Source organism: Microchirus variegatus (genome assembly GCF_963457635.1).
Source record: "Microchirus variegatus genome assembly, chromosome: 23".
NCBI classification, from domain to species: domain Eukaryota; kingdom Metazoa; phylum Chordata; class Actinopteri; order Pleuronectiformes; family Soleidae; genus Microchirus; species Microchirus variegatus.
The window spans coordinates 16,404,138-16,425,359 of record NC_139824.1 but is presented as its reverse complement, the minus strand read 5'-3'; the positions used below and the strand labels follow the sequence as shown (position 1 = coordinate 16,425,359).

General features: G+C 36.1%; 3 protein-coding genes across 3 annotated transcripts in view; 1 reads left to right on the top strand and 2 right to left on the bottom strand.

Moving 5' to 3' along the window:
- The window catches only part of erp27 (endoplasmic reticulum protein 27), a gene marked incomplete at both ends in the record, with an annotated part of 8,669 nt that extends 2,973 nt beyond the window's left edge, over positions 1-5,696 (bottom strand). Inside the window, 5 exons of the mRNA XM_083909649.1 lie at positions 440-565; positions 742-858; positions 948-1,085; positions 4,317-4,402; positions 5,639-5,696. Of these exons, the coding sequence (XP_083765775.1) occupies positions 440-565; positions 742-858; positions 948-1,085; positions 4,317-4,402; positions 5,639-5,696 (525 nt within the window). The remainder of the gene's footprint in view (positions 1-439; positions 566-741; positions 859-947; positions 1,086-4,316; positions 4,403-5,638) is intronic.
- Positions 5,697-10,595: 4,899 nt separating this feature from the next.
- LOC310943816 (retinal cone rhodopsin-sensitive cGMP 3',5'-cyclic phosphodiesterase subunit gamma-like) lies at positions 10,596-12,039 on the bottom strand (the record flags this gene model as incomplete). The annotated part of the gene is made up of 2 exons (XM_083909483.1): positions 10,596-10,713; positions 11,930-12,039. 2 exons carry the CDS (start codon positions 12,037-12,039, stop codon positions 10,596-10,598), a joined length of 228 nt encoding a protein of 75 aa, XP_083765609.1.
- A 5,373-nt stretch (positions 12,040-17,412) lies between these two features.
- On the top strand, positions 17,413-18,499 carry LOC310943818 (retinal cone rhodopsin-sensitive cGMP 3',5'-cyclic phosphodiesterase subunit gamma-like; the record flags this gene model as incomplete). The annotated part of the gene is made up of 2 exons (XM_083909485.1): positions 17,413-17,522; positions 18,382-18,499. 2 exons carry the CDS (start codon positions 17,413-17,415, stop codon positions 18,497-18,499), a joined length of 228 nt encoding a protein of 75 aa, XP_083765611.1.
- Positions 18,500-21,222: the final 2,723 nt, after the last annotated feature.

The following is a 21,222-nucleotide window of genomic DNA, read 5'->3' as shown; positions in this document are numbered from 1 at the left end:
AGCACTTTTTTGCGTCCGTTTTTAAGCCCCTCCCACTTTCCTATTTTCCACACTTTTTCACCGAAGCTTTTAAATATGTACATTTTCACCAGGATTGATGCAGTCGCAAAAAATCTGTGAGTTTTGGCGATTCATTCGGTGGAAGAAAAATAATAATAACAAGAAATACGCCAAATCCAAGATGGCGGACTTCCTGTCGAGTTGAGATCATGGTGTCAAGAGGATTTTTTGTTCATCTCGGGCCGGGATAATAATAATCCTTTGTCGTGCTCGAATCCTAATTAAGCTACAATGCATGTATTTTGCTTACATACTGTAGCTTTAAAAGATAAATGTATATATAACATATTTTTAAGCAGGAACTGAAGTCATTGCATACAAAAGATGAGATTAGACTGCGTTACTTGGTAAATAAAGGCTTGTTCATGGTCTTTTTTACCTTTCCTGTGAATTCCGGAGCCAGAGCTTCCATCTTCTTCTTGAGCTCGGTGAACTCTTTAGTGCCCCTGTTGGCGAAGAGCAGCAGGTGCGACTTCACCTCTGAATTGAAGAGGCCCACGGCCGTCTGTGAGTACATGAGGAGAGCGTTCAGGTGAAGGACAAGGAACATTCTCACAGACTTTACTTACTATCACGGTCAATTTATACATAATTATACAGAATTAGCATCATGTTCTCTTGTAGAACACCTGAATCCAGCATCATTAGCTCCTCTGGGAAACATAAGAGGTGAGTTCTTACCACTTGGTTGTATTCTGTGACGTATCGGACCTCGTTGGTGGTGATGAAGTTCACCAGACCGTCAGTTTCCAGCTTCTTGGCCTCGGCAACGACCAGATTGTCCTGGTAGTTATCGGCCTGCACCAAAACACACACACACACACACACACATTAACATGATGTATATATTGTAATGTCTTCATATTATTATGATGATGGTGAAATACCTTCCTGAAGAGGGCGATGGTGTCTGAGGAGACCTTGTAGTCGACCCACGCCTCCTTCACCGTGCAAATGGCGACCGGCACCGAGTCGACGCGTTTCGCCGCCGCAACGAGCTCCGCATAACCACGACTGTCTTCTCCCTGACGAGGTTATTACGAGGTTATTTAAAGGTTATTTTAGTCACTCGTAAACCTTACACATTAGTAACTTGTGCAACACAACCTGTGCTTCAAGTACAATATTTTGTCTTCCACTGTGCATTTTTTATTTCTTTGACAAAGTTCTACACATATTTATCTTCTTATAGGAGAACCCTTTTTGGCTCCAGGTAGAACCTTTTTATAAAGGTTCCACCAAGAACCCTTTATTCAGGAAAGGGCTTTTAAAGGGTTCTCTGGATCAAAATGGTTCTTACTGGAACCATTAGTGTTACCAAGAACCATTGAAAAATCCTTTCTTTCGGGAAAAGGGTTTTTCAGAAGCAAATGGTTCCAGGTAGAACCTCAGCCCATGTAGATGAACCCTTTTGGAACCCTTATTTCTAAGAGTGTTCGACTAAATACACTCTTAGAAATAAAAGTGCTAAGTAGAACCATATAAGGTTCTTCGGCTTGTCCTTATAGCAGAACCCTTTTTGGCTTCAGGTAGAACCTTTTTATAAAGGTTCCACCTGGAGACTTTTTGGAGGGTTCCACCAAATACCCCTTTAAAACCCTTTATTCTGGAAAGAGGTTTTAAAGAGTTCTCTGGTTTAAAATGGTTCTTACTGGAACCATTAGTGTCACCAAGAACCTTTGAAAAACCCTTTATTCGGGAAAAGGGTTTTTCAGAAGCAAATGGTTCCAGGTAGAACCTCAGCCCTTGTAGAAGAACCATTTTGGAACCCTTATTTCTAAGAGTGTACCGTTCAAAAGTTTGGGCTCACCTATACAATTTTTGTTGTGTTTTCCATTAAAAGTCAGACTTTTCTTCATCAAAAGAGTTGCAACATGAATAGAAAATTTAGTCAAGACATTGACAAGATTAGAAATAATCATCAAAGAACCAGCAAAACTGTTTCATTGCACAAGGGTTTTCTAATCATCCAATAGCCTTCTAACGCCATTAGCAAACACAATGTACTATTAGAACACTGGAAATGGGCCTCTATACAAACCAGACGATTTACCACATTAACAATGTATAGAGTGGATTTATGATTAATTTAATGTTATATTCATTAAAAAAAGATGCTTTTCCTTCAAAAATAATGTCATTTCTAACAGCAGTGTAAGTGCAGGTGACCCAGACTGTGATGAAAGAGCAAAGAAAGACTTGTGACTCAAAGGAAGGTGATTCACGTCTATTTCTGAGTCACTATTGCATGAGCTCTGCTCGTCTATTTGATCACTTTGCAGCCTGTAATATGTCTTCATCCCCAGTGACTCACAGCAACAATGTTTTGGTCCTTTTTTTTTTCCGACAGTATCACAGTGTTATCCTCATGTGCTCTTGTCCTCCTCCTCCTCCTCATGATCCTTTTTTCCCATCTTCTGCACTTGTTTATGTAACAGTGGACGGAGCCAATGCCACAAAGTCTTCACATACACATGTATTTCCTGTCAAGTGGCCATAGCCACGGTTCCCCTCAGCATCCTGCGTCTGGCCAAAGGTCTCGCCTCTGCAGGGTGAAGCCACGCCAAACTCTGTCCTCACAGCACAGGGGCTCTGCCAAAGGTGTGGCCCACACGGAATACGACGTCCTGCTTCTTCTTCTTCTTCTTAGAAATCTATTCGTGACAAACGACTGCTGCATCTCCAACACACGGCTGCAAACAAACGCCTGTGGTCTCGGCGCGAGTTCTCACGGGTTTGCTGCGCCCGCATGCACGTTAGCATTAACTAAGCCATAAAAACGCTGTCTGGTGCTCAAATGTTAACGGGTTGAATGTGAGCCCTCTAGTGACACTCAAGTGAGCCTTAGGTTGCTATAACATGCTATACTCAATTTGTCAAAAAAAAAAAAAAAGTGTCAATTTTTGTTTTTCGACTTCTGGGAAAAAATCTAATTTTTCGAAAAAAATGTTTTTCAAATTTTTCGAAAAAAATGTTTTTCAAATTTTTCGAAAAAAATGTTTTTCAAATTTTTCGAAAAAAATGTTTTTCAAATTTTTCGAAAAAAATGTTTTTCAAATTTTTTGAAAAAATAATTCACATTTTATTTTTTTTTCAAATATTTTTTTTTTACTTTTGGACGACAAAGTATAGTATGACGTTTTGTCAAACTGCAGCCTAATGTCGATCGGCGTCACTCATTTCCCTGTTTTTTTATAAAACAATCTTTTGATTTTTATGCTTTTTTGGGGGGGTTTCCTTTGTAGTCGCTTGTTGTTGATATTAGCACATTCTATTTCTGTTCAAACGTCAAAAACTCACTGGCTACTCATCGTCTTGCTAACGGTGGAACCCACTGTTCTTTAAAGGTGCATTATGTTATAAATCTAAAGCAACTAAAGCCATAAAATCCTCCTAATATGTCACAGAGACTCAGGAATAATGTTCATATAACAAACTGAACTGACCAACAACAACAGTACAGACAAAATATTTGCATTAAAAAAAAATATTTTGCAGACTGCAAATCATGTTTATGTTTTGAAATCATGTTTTCAGCATGTGACGCCACCTAGCGGCGTCTACCAGTCATTGCAGTCAGTAGAGTCTCAGCTGCCGAGCAACCACGGGTTGCCAGTTACGTCAGAAAAGGAAACCTAAAAGACCTCTGTATTTTGAATTTGAATGTAGTAACCGTTTTTGGCCACATTCTTACATATGGCGCCTTTAACTAAGACATACGTGAGCACGTGTGAAGTCACATCTTTCAGATTTTCCAGGAAAATTTGGGCTATTAAGCGACGGAGGAAGAGGAGGAGGAGGTTGCAACAGGTATCATTCTGAATTCATTCTTACTTTAGTGAAACAAACCTAACCTTTTCAATAGCGTATTCCCCTCCTCGCCTGAGGAGGCGCTGTATCAAGAATTACTGACGACAATGAACAAGAAAAAGAGTAAAAGTGCTGCATCAAATCCTATGGTTTTATGTGAACATACGACACAGATACGCTGCAACAATGGACTCAGCATTATACACACACACACACCTATATTTTGGTTGTGTTTACCCACAATGCCCTGCGTTGTAGTCCTGTTTCCTTGCATTTGGTTCACTTGAAGCGAACTGAGAGACCTACTGTATGTTTTAGGTGGAACAGAGTTCGGAGGGGTTCCATTAAGAAAAGCTTAACCGGTTAATGCATGAATAATCTTACATACGGCGTCTTTAAGAAGACTTTTTTTTTCTATCTCTACGTTAATAATCATCACGTCTGACCTCCAGAAATCCGACGACCACCACGTCAGCAGAGTTGATGAAGACCTCTGCAGCTTTGGTGTCGTTCAGCCTGAGAAGAGAATCGTCTGAAAGAGAGAGAAACACAACAAGATAAACTAAACACAATCATAAGATATTTAAATGTGTATTATACATTTCACACTGCAAGAATGCAGTTTAAAATAAATAAATAAATGCCCTTGTGCTATTTTTGTTTGTCCATGAAGTTTATTTCTGCAGCAACAACAACAACAAGGTTTTCAAAGAACTTTACAATAAAAAAAAAAGAAAGAAAGGGAAATACAGCGACAACATTAAAGATATAAAAAGGCTCAGTAAAACACACACAAACACATTTAAATAGAGAAAGAAAAGAAAGAAAGGAAACAGTGAAGATACTTTTTTAAATTTAAACTCAGCGGCAAACTCGGGTTTTCAGGCCTGGATTTAAAGGAATGAATTGATTATACAGACTATAGCTGCACTATAGCTCTTTTGGGAGTTTGTTCCAGATATTTGGGCTGACATAAAAGCTGATAAAAGCAATATTTAAAAATCAATTCTTTGGCAGCAGCAGCAGCAACGTTCAGAATCAGCTGCAGTCGTCTAAATCGACTGAAGATAAAAAGCATGGAGCAGTTTTTCCAGGTCCTTTATGTCTTGATATATTCTTTAGATTATACATGTAACCCTAACCCAGAGTCCATGAAAATTTAGTGAACAGAGAAATTAGAATTAAGAGAATTGGTTAGAGAACTGGAAGAATGTTAATTTGAATTGAAATAAAAATTCTTAATTAATATAATAAATAAATAAACTTATTTTCATGTGTTTGAACAATCCAATTTGTGGGTTTTCACTATATTTATATCTCGATAGCACTTTTTTGTGTGTGTCCAATACCGATATCAACAACTCGAGTATCGATATTATTCATATGCATTATAATTTTAGATCATTTATGAACTATGAAGCTGTTACTCAGCACAAATCGTCACCTCAAAGACATAATTCTACAAGTGTAACAGCTCGATCCAGCGATTTTGACCAGTATCTGACCGATACCGACCGATACGCTTCCCTAGTTTTTACTCTTTAATAGAACCAGGGAACGTATTAAGGCCGATGTTCCATTTTGTTCCCCAATAAAACCATATTTTTGGAACGCAATCTCAAGTCTCATTAAGATATTCAAGAGTCTGCGTCTATGTCAGCGGCGAAAACATCCCTTATTTAAGTATATGTTTGTCAATCTGCCGAGAAATGTGTATAATAAATCAGAACTTTCAACAGAGCAATAACACAACATCACGGTCATTTACCTTTCTTTGTGGCTAAAGCAGCAGAGATCAGCAGGACGACAAACACACAGGTCAACATGTTTACGACTGAGAGTGAAGCAAAAAAGAGAGAGAAGCGAGGAAACGTTGGGAGATTTTAAAAAAACAGGCGTTTGACTCGTGTTCGTCAGAGAGCGGCGTCACCTCTGCCTCCATCACACATGCCGTCATGTGATTGGAGGCATTGGTGGGAACCGGTCAAGGTGTTGCTGATAAGCCTGTGCAGGGACGTTTGGACGACGTGTCCACACAGGACAGGGGGACAGTAGAGGAGAGTGTGGACATGTGGACACTCAGTGTCTTATTAGAAGCGTCTGGAAGCAGCTGTTACATAAACGTGTCGTGGGTGGAAGTCTGTGCAGAAAATAGAAGCTTAGTTAATCTGTGTGTGTGTGTGTGTGTGTGTGTGTGTGTGTGTGTGTGTGTGTGTGTGTGTGTGTGTGTGTGTGTGTGTGTGTGTGTGTGTGTTCTTGTACTTGCGGCATACTGAGGACCAGTGAGGGTTTTTAACCATTCATTTTTACGGAGTGAGGACATTTTGGCCGGTCCTCACTTTGTTTTCATTGAAATCACTGCCTTAGGTTGCTATAACATGCTATACTCAATTTGTAAAAAAAATTTTTTTTTTACTTTTGGAAGAAAAAAAATTTCTAATTTTTTGGATTAAAAAACAATTTTTTTTTTTTTTTCGACTTTTGGGGGAAAAAAAATCAATTTTTGAAAAAAAAAAATTCAAATTTTTTTCAAAATTGTTTTGACTTTTGGACGATAAAGTATAGTATGACGTTTTTGTCAAATTTTGGACAAAAAAAAACAGTATTTCTTTGTAGAGGTCATTCATGAAGTAGATATTTGTAATTGTGTTGATTTATAAAGTGGAAATGCTGGTCCTCAGTGTGCAGCAAGTGCAAGAATGCGTGTGTGTGGCTGCATGGTGTTGCACTCACCACACGAGGGAGACAAACAGTCAAAGTCTCAAACTTAAGATTTAAACTTCATATTATTATTTTCAGCTCTTCATCTTATTAATAATACGGTCATATAAATAAAACATGACTTTATTTAGTAGTAAAGTGGTAAAATATCTGTATTTATAGGCACAAACATGTATATTGTGTGGTACACATGTGTTTCATGATCCACTAAACTCTTCATTGTTTCTTTTTTATTTTCTGTCCTATTGTGTTTTTATTGTGTTTAGCCATGAAGGCTAACTATTCTATTTGTTGTTAATGATGTTTTAATGATTTTACTATCCTTTTGTTGTTGTTGATCAACCTGCCAAAAGGGACTAAAGATGGAAATGAGCCGTTTGGCTGTAATAATCCTGCATATTTACATGTATATATTAATTAATATGTATTGTATCATTGTATGTATTATCCCTGAATATAGTACTTTTCTAGTCTTGATGACCGCTCAAAGCTGCTTCACAAGTTTTTGCACATTTAAGAGATGACGACTCAAAAATTGTCCGCGTAAATGTGTTCTACGCTGTTAAAATGTCAAATTTAACATGCAAAAATCTGTTGTTTATGCACAACTGCAGTGTTTTTCTTCATTTTAAAATTGCAGTTAGCAATAAGCAGTGTTTTAACATGCAGGAAATTGTAAATAACTGCAAGATATTATGGAAAAATGGGCAAAAAAGGCACTAACAGGTTATTCTCTGGTCCTTTTATGGTTAAAATAAGCAAAAAAATATTTGAGGCTTGGGTGCTATTTAAAGAATAAATTTGCATTAACATTGTTTATTATTGTATTGACAGAAAATTTAAGTAAAATGAGTTATGATAAATAAAACAACACCATCACCTTGACAGTAAGATATGGAGTAAAGGTTGGAGTTATGTCAGGACAGACAGAAGAGACAGAAGAAGCCACAAACAGTCGGTCCCGCCACAAAAATGTTAGATTTTTCCGTCTCGGTGTCAAAATGGGAACGAAAAACACTTGCGACGCTGAGACATAATTCACGGAGAAGATTTACATCACATTTGACCTTTTGTTGTGTCGAGGTTTGAGAGGTTTGAGAGTTTTGGACGACCGCAGAGCAGACAGACACCAGACGGACGCACAGAAATACAACGAACCGCCGTCAGGACGAGACGACTTCGCTGTGAACTCTCTCACCTTTCTCCGTTTATATCAAAAACAATGCACACGACATACATGATTAGAATTTGTTAATATACAGAACATACAAACAGACGCGTGACGATAAAGTTGGAAATCACATCATGGATCATGACATTGAATCTTAGGTTTATGGATATTAAACAAACTGCTGCCAAATCCAGGAGAGGGAACCAGATTAAACAGCTCTTAAACAAAGACAGGCATTAATTAATGAATTAAATATTACTAATCTTTATGGACTGAATAAAAAATAATCTCAGTCTATCTGCAGAAAAAAATTGTGGTTTCAAATACAGCAGTTTAAATATCAATTCACTCTTTTTACATTCACTTTTTGTAGTTTAATTCATTCCAAAACAGCTGCACATTTTACATTTTATCACGTCTATTTGATCTTTTGAAAAATAATTTTTCAAATTTTTTAGAAAATTTATTTTTTCATTTTTTTTAGAAATGTTATGTTTTCAAATTTTTTCAAATTTTTTTTTTTCAAATTTTTTTTTTCTCCAAATTTTTTTTTTTAAAGTTTTTCAAAAAAAGTTTTTTTTGATGTTTTTGGTCAATTTTTTTTTTTCAAATTTTGGACGACAAAGTATAGTATGACGTTTTTTAAGATTTGGATCTTTCTTACCATAGTTTTATCTCTCTCTTCCGCTCTCTGTCACTGCAGTTTTCAGGTAACAACTTTTCATATCATCTTCAACTTAAACAGAGAACGGACAGAAACATGAGGTTGAAAAAGCATGAATCAGCTCCGAGGATCCACTGAGACACTCACACACACATGAGATTCAATCAAACACACACAAACACACCTGCAGCTCACCTGTGTGTGAAGAGAGAGTCGTTCTCTGTCAGCTCTGACTCTGATTCCTAAAAAAAGTTGTTTGAAACACTTAAAACATGAAATTACACTCATGCATATTGTTATCATTTATATGAACATATATATCTTGTATTGATTGTAAAAAAAAACACCTAAAAAACAAGGATGTTGACTTTGTAACTGGTCATGTGACCTAATGAGCTCAGCTGTGAACACTTTAGTCCAATTAGAGAACCTGAGGCTCAGAATCCTGAGAGATTTCTGACTTTTAATCTCAGAATCCACGCTTTTATTTATTTTCTTCTTCCTTTCAATGTTTTTTTGTCCCTAATACTCCATAATACCATAGTATTTATTATCATATAAAATGATAGTGGAGAGGAAAAAACTAACCATAAGAGCAGGAGTGACACGAAGGATGATAATCGTAACACTCATGTACTTGTTTTTACCTCTGTATTTATTTTATATGAGTGATAAAAAACAGGAAACTGTAAATATACAGTATATTTTTAACGTTTTATGACGCAAATTAAAGTCCATCCCTCGGTTAAAGGTCAGTGATGTAACACAGGTGAGCGGTGGATTACTGCGGTTACTGCGGTCACCAGATTAACACAACTTTACTGTTCATCAGTTACACAACTTTAACGTCGGCTAGTCGTGTGTGAAGAGCTCGTTTAAATCCTCCAACACTGTTAGCTTAAAGTTATCTATCAGTTAGCTTAAAGTTATCTATCTGTTAGCTTAGAGTTATCTATCAGTTAGCGTAAAGTTATCTATCTGTTAGCTTAAAGTTAGCTATCTGTTAGCTTAAAGTTATCTATCAGTTAACGTGAAGTTATCTATCTGTTAGCTTAAAGTTATCTATCTGTTAGCTTAAAGTTATCTATCAGTTAACGTGAAGTTATCTATCTGTTAGCTTAAAGTTATCTATCAGTTAGCTTAAAGTTATCTATCTGCTAGCTTAAAGTTATCTATCAGTTAGCTTAAAGTTATCTATCAGTTAGCTTAAAGTTATCTATCTGTTAGCTTAAAGTTATCTATCAGTTATCTATCTGTTAGCTTAAAGTTATCTATCTGTTGGCTTAGTTATCTATCTGTTAGCTTAAAGTTATCCATTTGTTAGCTTAAAGTCAGTAGAATTCCAGGTGTGGGAGGTTTTGTAGATGTGGATTTCATGAGTGGATTGAACACTGCGTCATACACTCTCAGAAATAAAAGTGCTAAGTAGAACCATATAAGGTTCTTCGGCTTGTCCTCATAGGAGAACCCTTTTGGATCAAAATGGTTCTTACTGGAACCATTGGTGTTACCAAGAACACTTGAAAAACCCTTTCTTCCGGAAAAGGGTTTTTCAGAAGCAAATGGTTCCACGTAGAACCTCAGCCCTTTGTTGTTGTTGTAAAGTCAGTGGGTGATTAATAACACCACGTGATCGTTCTGTGAGTCTTGGTCCTCGTTAAAAACTCATTAAAATGCAGGATTTTCTGTGAAAACTGCAGAATCGGACTTTTCTTGTGCCGTTGCCATGGCAACAGCAGCATCATCGCTTCATCTTAGCACCAGCCTCTGTCCTTGAAGACAGATTTAGTTGTTTTTTAGTCGTGTAGTATTTGTTTCTGCGTTAGAGACGACAACACAAAGACATTTCGTTGGATGGAAAATTATGAACATTTATTTGGTTGAAAACCGGAAAATAAAATGACCAAAAAAATAAATATATATATATATAGGATTTAGCTTAAATTAGCAGCTTTGGGGAATAGAAATAGAAACAGCAGATACCAAAACCATGCTGCTATAAGAAGGAAAAGAAAAGGGAAGGAAAAGATAAATAAAGTGCGGTAGATAAGAAAAGGTGCTGGATTATTCTAAATCATAAAGTGCTGCCTCGGTGAGATTACTGTACATGAGGGACTATCATGGCAAAAAAAAGGGGGTGAAAGGCAGGAGGAATTAAAAAAAAAAAGACTAAACAATTCCGTATTTGGCCAGGTCGCTGAGCTCCATGTCGCCGAAGGCTTCCCACGGACAGACGACTGTGATGTCTGTGCCGAGGCCCTCCATGCCGGGGATGTCGTCTCCGAATCTGAGCGAGTGAAGACAGACAGTGAGTTACAGACACATTCGCACAGACACTAAGGGTGAATTCCAATTCCTTGCTTAACCCTCAATCTCAAAATTAAGTTGAGGGCCAAGTTTAAGGGCTGTATCGCCCTCAATGTTGAGATTTTCCCGAGACCACCCTTGGGAGCAAGGGCTACCCAGAATGCATTGCGTGTTTTCACGTAGCAAAGATGGCGCCGAAAGCAGCGAAACGAATACGCTACAAATGAAGTATTTTCTTTGTTAATAGAGATATAAAAATGATGAAAACCATTGTACTATCTTAGTTTAGGCCCATATTATGGATTACTGACGTCATTGTTGCGTAACATTTATTTTTATTTTACGATCTTTTGTCAATATTCGGCCGGTGCGGACAAGCGATGGTTTGCTATGGTTTACTTTTCAATAAGCCGTGGTGTGTGGTAACTGTCAGCTGAATATTTGTATGAGTATCATCTTATAACTAACCAGAGGTGGAAAGTAACAAAATACATTTACTCAAGTTACTATATTGAATACTTTTTTTGTGTTTTGTGTATTTTACTTGAGTACGTATTGACTCAAGTATTGTTCTTAGTTACTTTATAAATCCTATCCGTTACTGAGTAAAAATAAAAATTCAGCCCAATGAAGACCTACAGGGGGAAAATATGCTGCAGAACCAGACCAATGATGATGTGACTAGCATTAGCACTGGCGCGTGAACATAGAGGGCGTGGCCAAAAGTGACGTCATATCCTGTGTCGTGAGCTCCAAAATAGTTTTGGATTTCTGAGCCCTTGTCCTATTCACACCCCACGCAAAGTAACTAAGTAACTTTTACTTAAAGTACATTTCAAATGAACTACTTTTTACTTCTACTTGAGTAATATTTCATCAAAGTATTGGTACTTTTACTTGAGTACAATATTTTAGCACTTTTTCCACCTCTGTAACTAACCGACAGCCTAATAACTTGACTGACAAAGGGATCGTAATAAATAATCCTGACGTAAATGTGTTCTTCTTCTTCTTCTTTTTTGGAGTTTGGACAGACTGGACGCAGCTTTGGCGTTATTCTGCCCCCTACAGTCTGAAGACGTACCTGCATTTAAGGGGTGTCCCATTTCTAAGTGACAAAATTACCCTCAACACTTGGTTTTGAGGCCAGTTAAGATTGAGTGTTAAGTGTATTTTATCTTCAGATTCGCGCTCACCCCTTCTGTCCTGGTTTGGGCGCCTTGCTCTTGAAGGTACGCGCCGTCCTCTGCTTGAATTTGGGAGGAGCTCTTTTCTCAACGGGTGCTGCCACGGCCACGTCTGCCATTTCGAGCGATGACTGAAAAATGAAAGGAAATAAGGCTTTAATACGGTAACGTACATGGTGGTGTTCTCCAAAGGATGCTCTTCTGACAAACTTCCTCTCCACACAGGAGGTCAGATCCTCCTCTTTCCTAGTCGCTCTATTTCCATGAAACTCTTGAAGACTCAAACATCTTCCCTCGACCTCAAGATGTTGATCATTTGTCAGTTGTTTTTGGATAAAAGCGTCTTCCCGAATGACTAAATGACTCTCAGTGTTATAATTCAGATCTCCAGTCAAGAGAAAACCCTCTAAAGCAAAAGGAAATGTGAGGAAGTGCAGTCGTCTTACCTTTTTCTTTGCAGAGATCTGCCTGTGTGTGGTTTTCTGATGCTGACTCCTGAGCTCTTCACTTCTCTCTGCCTTCGCCGTCCGTATTTAAAGTCGTCTAAAGCTGCATAATCCTCTCAGATCTCTTGTCCTCGGCAGCTTAACCATGTGTTCTCCAAGTTCAACACACGTGTGAGTTACAGGTATAATGACTGAGCATGTTTACCAAAGTTAAAGCCTTAATAACAGTATGTTACTCAGAGGAGGTTTGATGATTCCATTTGTTCCAAATGTGCATGTAAAGCTCATATCTTGAATAATCCTGGTGTCATTCCCGGCAAGGATTCCACTCCAGGTTTTAAGAGAGCCACGGTCGAGCTTATAAAACTGTATATAAAAAATATATATATATCAATATATATATATGTATATATATATACATATATATATATAAAAGTCCAAAGATACAATAAAATATGCAGCTTTAAGTCCAGTATTTATAGCACATTGAGATTCTCAATGCTCGTTATACACAACTGTACTAAAACATGTACTGCAGCCAGCGTTGTAACGTAACAGTCAAAGTAGGTACAAATACTTTGTTATTGTACTTCAGTACAAAACTCATGTATGTGTACTTTACTAGCATCTTTTACTTTTACTCCACTACATTTCCTCTGCTATCTGTCTTTGTCACTCGTTACTACCAAATAAAATCAGAAGAAGAAGAAGAAGAGTTATGTGTTTATATAGAGCTTTTCTAGTCTTAACATGGGGTTAAGTGCCTTGCTCAAGGACAAACATAGACTGGCAGAACCGGGAATTGAACCCACAACCTTCCAGTTGAGCCACCATGGCTCAATCCTTACTCTTAATACTTTTACTTAGAAAAAATGAAGCACCTACCTGTTAGCTTAAAGTTATCTACTAGTTAGCTTAAAGTTATCTATCTGTTAGCTTAAAGTTATCTACGAGTTAGCTTAAAGTTATCTATAGCTTAAAGTTATCTATATGTTAGCTTAAAGTTATCTACTAGTGAACTTAAAGTTATCTACTAGTTATCTTAGTTATATCTGTTAGCTTAAAGTTATCTACTAATTAGCTTAAAGTTATCTACTAGTTAGCTTAAAGTTATCTATGTGTTAGCTTAAAGTTATCTTATAGTTAGCTTAAAGTTATCTATCTGTTAGCTTAAAGTTATCTTATAGTTAGCTTAAAGTTATCTATCTGTTAGCTTAACGTTATCCACTAGTTAGCTTAAAGTTATCTATCTATCTATCTATCTATCTATCTATCTATCTATCTATCTATCTATCTATCTATCTATCTATCTATCTATCTATCTATCTATCTATCTATCTATCTATCTATCTATCTATCTATCTATCTATCTATCTATCTATCTATCTATCTATCTGTTAGGAAAGACGTGAATATACTTTGTCTTCATTTGTAAACAAACCTGACGTTGGCCTGAAACGTGACGTAACAACAGCAGGAGAAAACACTGTGGACTCTGTTGAGCTCATCAGTCGCTTATTAGTGACAAAGAAAGATCACTTAAATCATTCAGCTCTTAATCCTTCACCTCATGAACCTGCACTGAGGTTCAGCAGAGGCACGACATTTAGAAATCATGTTCAACAACAGAGGGATTGACCTGGAAAAGTCCTCGCTATGATCTTATTACAGTTCAACTGCACTTATATAAGCCATTTACTTCCAAATAAAAATAATCTCATATCTATCTATCTATCTATCTATCTATCTATCTATCTATCTATCTATCTATCTATCTATCTATCTATCTATCTATCTATCTATCTATCTATCTATCTATCTATCTATCTATCTATCTATCTATCTGCTTAAAGTTATCTACGAGTTATCTATCTGTTAGCTTAAAGTTATCGATCTGTTAGCTTAAAGTTATCTATCGGTTAGCTTAAAGGGGGTCGTACCTATGTTCCCCGGGTCCTATGTTCCCCGTTTTTCCCCAAAAAAGGTCCTATGTTCCCCACTTTGTATGTGACAGGGGAACATGGGACCCTTTTTTGAAAAAGGGTAGGGTTAGGGTTAGGGTTAGAGAAAGGGTCCTATGTTCCCCGGTCACATACAAAGCGGGGAACATAGGACCCGGGGAACATAGGTACGGTCCCGCTTAAAGTTATCTATCAATTAGCTTAAAGTTATCTACTAGTTATCTATCTGTTAGCTTAAGTTATCCATCTGTTAGCTTAAAGTTATCTACCAGTTAGCTTAAAGTTATCTCTCAGTTAGCCTAAAGTTATCTCTCAGTTGGCGTAGTTGTCTATCTGTCAGCTTACATTTATCTATCAGTTAGCTTAAAGTTATCTATAGCTTAAAGTTATCTATATGTTAGCTTAAAGTTATCTACTCGTTAACTTAAAGTTATCTACTAGTTATCTTAGTTATATCTGTTAGCTTAAAGTTATCTACTAATTAGCTTAAAGTTATCTACTAGTTAGCTTAAAGTTATCTATGTGTTAGCTTAAAGTTATCTTATAGTTAGCTTAAAGTTATCTATCTGTTAGCTTAAAGTTATCTTATAGTTAGCTTAAAGTTATCTATCTGTTAGCTTAAAGTTATCCACTAGTTAGCTTAAAGTTATCTATCTATCTATCTATCTATCTATCTATCTATCTATCTATCTATCTATCTATCTATCTATCTATCTATCTATCTATCTATCTATCTATCTATCTATCTATCTATCTGTTAGGAAAGACGTGAATATACTTTGTCTTCATTTGTAAACAAACCTGACGTTGGCCTGAAACATGTGACGTAACAACAGCAGCAGGAGAAGAAAACACTGTGGACTCTGTTGAGCTCATCAGTCGCTTATTAGTGACAAAGAAAGATCACTTAAATCATTCAGCTCTTAATCCTTCACCTCATGAACCTGCACTGAGGTTCAGCAGAGGCACGACATTTAGAAATCATGTTCAACAACAGAGGGATTGACCTGGAAAAGTCCTCGCTATGATCTTATTACAGTTCAACTGCACTTATATAAGCCATTTACTTCCAAATAAAAATAATCTCATATCTATCTATCTATCTATCTATCTATCTATCTATCTATCTATCTATCTATCTATCTATCTATCTATCTATCTATCTATCTATCTATCTATCTATCTATCTATCTATCTATCTATCTATCTATCTGCTTAAAGTTATCTACGAGTTATCGATCTGTTAGCTTAAAGTTATCTATCGGTTAGCTTAAAGGGGGTCGTACCTATGTTCCCCGGGTCCTATGTTCCCCGTTTTTCCCCAAAAAAGGTCCTATGTTCCCCACTTTGTATGTGACAGGGGAACATGGGACCCTTTTTTGAAAAAGGGTAGGGTTAGGGTTAGGGTTAGAGAAAGGGTCCTATGTTCCCCGGTCACATACAAAGTGGGGAACATAGGACCCGGGGAATATAGGTACGGTCCCGCTTAAAGTTATCTATCAGTTGGCTTAAAGTTATCTACTAGTTATCTATCTGTTAGCTTAAGTTATCCATCTGTTAGCTTAAAGTTATCTACCAGTTAGCTTAAAGTTATCTCTCAGTTAGCCTAAAGTTATCTCTCAGTTGGCGTAGTTGTCTATCTGTCAGCTTACATTTATCTATCAGTTAGCTTAAAGTTATCTATCTGTTAGCTTAAAGCTATCTATCTGTTAGCTTAAAGTTATCTATCAGTTAGCTTAAAGCCATCTATCTGTTAGCTTAAAGTTATCTATCAGTTAGCTTAGTTATCTATCAGTTAGCTTGAAGTTATCTATCTATCTATCTATCTATCTATCTATCTATCTATCTATCTATCTATCTATCTATCTATCTATCTATCTATCTATCTATCTATCTATCTATCTATCTATCTATCTATCTATCTGTTGTTGTTTTTCTGCATCGTTATGTAAAGTCTCAAAAACCTCATCACGTGACACAACATTAGGGTCGACTTATGACTTATGACGCCCTCCTCCTCTCTTTAATCCCACAGAGAACATAGAGACTAATTAAAGCACAGATTATGAAACAGAATGGATGAGTGTGTTGTGCAGATTAACAGAGAGAGAATATATAAGAAGAAGAAAGAGTGAACGAGCACAAAGACTCAAACTGAACCACTGAGACTGAAGAGTGAAGCTGCAAAACCTGGTAAGATCACACTCTCTTCAGTTAATTTGAGTAAATGTATTATTCATTTATTTATATTTATTACTTATATTTACCTAGCAAATGTTGAGTTAACTATTTATTTCTATTATTTAAAACTATGGCTTGAAACAAAGCAAAAACATATTATCTGTATTATCTGTATACAGTATTAGCATTATGCTATTATATATTTTTATCTGTTTTACTGAGAGCAGTTTCAATGTCAACATTATATCTAATAAACTGTATTATTATATATAGTATACATCCATTTGCAGTATATATATATATGTATATATATATATTCACAGTTTCCACTTCCTGCTGCTAGCTTCTTGATTTGTCCTCAACAATTGACCTTTTTTTGTTTATTTATTTTGTACAATCAAGATAAATTCTAAAAAAAAATCTACATCTATCAACACAGGAAAAATTGGAAAACAAATAAGTCCAATATTGTCAATCATTTTTATCTGATAGTGTGGTTTAAATGTAAGATTATTTCAGATTAAACAGCAAGCAGATGTCAACAATAGTTAGGATTAAAGCAGATTAAAAAAAGGGGCAGAATATTCATTTCTACTTTGTTGTAAGTGTCCATTTGTTAAACCTCAGACTGTGGAATCTGAGGAACGTAAACCTAACTACAGTATAATGGCGGTTTATCTAAAGATGCTCCGTCTCTATCTTGGCCGTACAGTAATCTTTTAAACCCGAGGTGTCAAAAATAGACAAAGCTATTTACGTAACAGGGTCTTAAGAGGCCGTGTGGCAGCTTTAGTCTGTCATTTAAATCTGGGGGAGTTAAGCAGAGCTGGAGACGGAGGCGAGGATCTTTACATCAACACTAAATGTTTGTTTGTTTGTGTGGTTTTTTTCCAGTGCATTAAAAATGGCCGACACTCCTGTTGCTACACCTGCTGACAAGAAAGCTCCGCCCAAGTTCAAGCAGAGGACGGCTCGCACCTTCAAGAGCAAGGCACCAAAACCAGGACAGAAGGGGTGAGAGTAATAAAACATTATTTACATTAATGTATTCATACTGGTAAAATTATCATTATCAATTAATCAATTAATAAAAGTCCTCCCTATGATCTATCTATCTATCTATCTATCTATCTATCTATCTATCTATCTATCTATCTATCTATCTATCTATCTATCTATCTATCTATCTATCTATCCGCTTAAAGTTATCTACTAGTTAGCTTAAAGTTATCTTTCAGTTAGCTTAAAGTTATCTATCTGTTAGCTTAGTTATCTATCAGTTAGCTTAGTTATCTATCTGTTAGCTTAAAGTTATCTATCTGTTAGCTTAAAGTTATCTATCTGTTAGCTTAAAATTATCTATCAGTTAGTTTAAAGTTATCTATCTGTTAGCTTAAAGTTATCTACTAGTTATCTATCTGTTAGCTTAAAGTTATCTATCTGTTAGCTTAAAGTTATCTATCTATCTATCTATCTATCTATCTATCTATCTATCTATCTATCTATCTATCTATCTATCTATCTATCTATCTATCTATCTATCTATCTATCTGCTTAGTTATCTATCTGTTAGCTTAAAGTTATCTACTAGTTATCTTAGTTATCTATCTGTTAGCTTAAAGTTATCTATCTGTTAGCTAAAAGTTATCTACTAGTTATCTTAGTTATCTACCTATCCGCTTAAAGTTATCTATCTGTTAGCTTAAAGTTATCTACTAGTTATCTTAGTTATCTATCTGTTAGCTTAAAGTTATCTGTCAGTTAGCTTAATTATATGTTAGCTAAAAGTTGTATATCTGTTAGCTTAAAGTTATCTATCGGCCATTATCAATTAATCGAGATTTTACTCATCTTTTTTCTTTGTTTTTTGTAGATTTGGAGACGACATCCCCGGCATGGAGGGCCTCGGCACAGACATCACGGTCGTCTGCCCGTGGGAGGCCTTTGGCGACATGGAGCTCGGCGATCTGGCCAAATACGGCATCGTCTAGAAAAACCCTCCACATGTCTTTCTTTGTGCTTCCCTGTGCCGATGATCCTTTGACCCAGCGTTTGTCCCCGATCCCTAAGTCCCTGATCTGATGTCTTACTCGCTTAGGGATCGCAAAAATGGAGTACACCAATGAAGCCCTGCTCCTCTCTCCTGCCTTTTCCAACCTTTTCCATTATCCTCCATCCTTTTCCTTGATGTACAGCTATGTAAGATATATTTTTATTTTTACGAACCATGAATGTCAACTATTTTTGCACTACTGTTGGGAATTGGGAAGAACAGCTGAATAGGACTGTTAATAAAACAACGTTTCCCCCACTGAGAAATGGTGTCTTTAGTTTCATTGTATACATTTAAGGAGAATAAAGCCAATCTGAGCTGACATAGAGAAACACAACCATCCACTCTCACACCTATGGTCAATTTAGAACGTCCAATTTACCCAATACACCAATATTGCACGTTTTTGGACCGAGAACCAAAATATCTATATATATCTATGTATATATAAATATTATTATACAACAAACGAGTGCAGTATCTGCGGCTACAGCAAGTATTTTGACGTCAAATTTTGGACAATTCTGTTTTTCAATTTTTTTGGACAAATTTTGAATGACATACCGCTGTATGGCTATTTTTTCAAATTTTGGACAACATTTTTTTTAACTTTTTTTGTCAAATTTTGGAGACACATACCGTGGTATGACTTTTTTTTAAAAAAATTTTGACAAATTTTTTTTTTAAAAAATGTTACTTTTCTGACAAATTTTGGACGTGGTATGTATTTTTTTCAAAATTTGGACAACATTTTTTTAAACTTTTTTTTGTCAAATTTTGGAGAAAACTTTTGGACGACATACCGTGGTATGACTTTTTTTTCAAATTTTTGAAAAAAAAATTTTGAATTTTTTTTTTACTTTTCTGACAAATTTTGGACGTGGTATGTATTTTTTTCAAAATTTGATCAACATTTTTTTTCACTTTTTTGGACAACATTTTTGTCCAAAATGTGACTTTTTAAAAAAAAATTTGGACAAAAAATTCTTTTGTACTTTTTTTGTCAAATTTTGAACAACATACCACGGTATGACTTTTTTTTCCACTTTGCTCGGACAAATTTTGGACGACATACCGCGGTAGTTTGGTGTCACGGGACAATATAAAACATAAAAAAAAAAAAACACCTCATCTCCAATTTCACTTATGTGTGAAAAACCCACTATTACACAACATAAACAACAAAAAACCCGGAAGCTTTTTCACAACAAAACATTTTATATAAAACATTTTATATGGACATTCAATAACAAAATAAAAACAAACCAAACCAAAAAAAAATAAAAAATAAAAAGTAAGGAAAACAACAAAAATAAACAATGGCAGTCAAGGGAAATATTGACATGATGGAGGAACAGGAGCGGTCATTAAAAACCTTAACAACTATGAAGAATGGCCACATAGTTCACTAAAATACAGTGGCGAGAAAACCACGACAGGAAAACCATGGTTGTGCAGCAGCCATTTTGTTTGTCAGCCTTGTCAAACAGCACCTTCCTCCTCTTCCTCCTCCTCCTCCTCGTTGTGCTACCACGCTTCAAACCTGGAGCTGCCCGTCGTTCTTTAGAGTTTCAGGGGTAAAGAACGAACACATCCTGGCTGCTCAGGACTCAAATATAAAAGACAAGATTCATGCAAAACTATTTTTTTCTTCTTTTTTTTTAAATCACCTCTTTGAAAACTCGACAAGATTCATTCATGCTGGTTTGTCCGTGTCTTCAGAAAGTGGCTCTGAAAGTCCACATTATGTGTGTTTTTTTTATTTTTTTATTGAATTTTTTTTAAAGTATCATATTTTTTTTGTGACGCTTCTCGAGTTTTGGGAACCAGAACATGCTTGTGGGGGGGGGGGGGGGGACTATGGGTTAGCATCTTTGGCTCTATTTTTCTTCTTCTTCCACATCGTCCAGAGCATTATTCTCTATTAATATGGATCTATTTGCTATTTTAGATTTTTCTTAAATGTTATTTAATATATTTAGGTATGGAATTAGATTTGTGTCAATACTTTCAAACAATACTTTTAAAGAAGCAAAATATTGTATATTGTTCGTGGTTTGAAAATACTGTGTTTTTTTTGTTTGTGGGCGGGGCCTTAGGAAGCTGCCTGCTGATTGGCTGGAATTCTGGATTGACAGCTCAATGGATTTATATTTATAATGTGACAAACGTTAAATACTTATAATCTATATTATATTTTGTCAGATTATTTGACGGCGGGGAAAACTTGGCGAACGAGTCGCTCCAAAACTCACAGCCAATCAGGAGGCGGCTCCTTAAGGCCCCGCCCACAAACAAAAAACCCAAAGCGCAAAAAAACGAATGTATTTTCAAACAACAAAAACGCAATAGTTTTGTTGTTAGAAAAAAACACTGCTCAGAACAAATGCATTTTCAGTTTGTGGGCGGGGCTTAGGAGGCTGCCTGCTGATTGGCTGGAGTTTTGGAGTGACAGCTCAATGGACAGGCAAACAAAAAAAACATAGCGTTAAGAATAAATGTATTTACAAACAACAGAAATACAATATTATTGTTGTAAATAAATTGAAAATACATTTGTTCTTAGCAGTGTGTTTATTCTGTTTGGGGGCGGGGCTTAGAAAGCTGCCTGCTGATTGGCTAGAGATTCAGAGCGACAGCTCAATGGACAGGAAGTGGTCA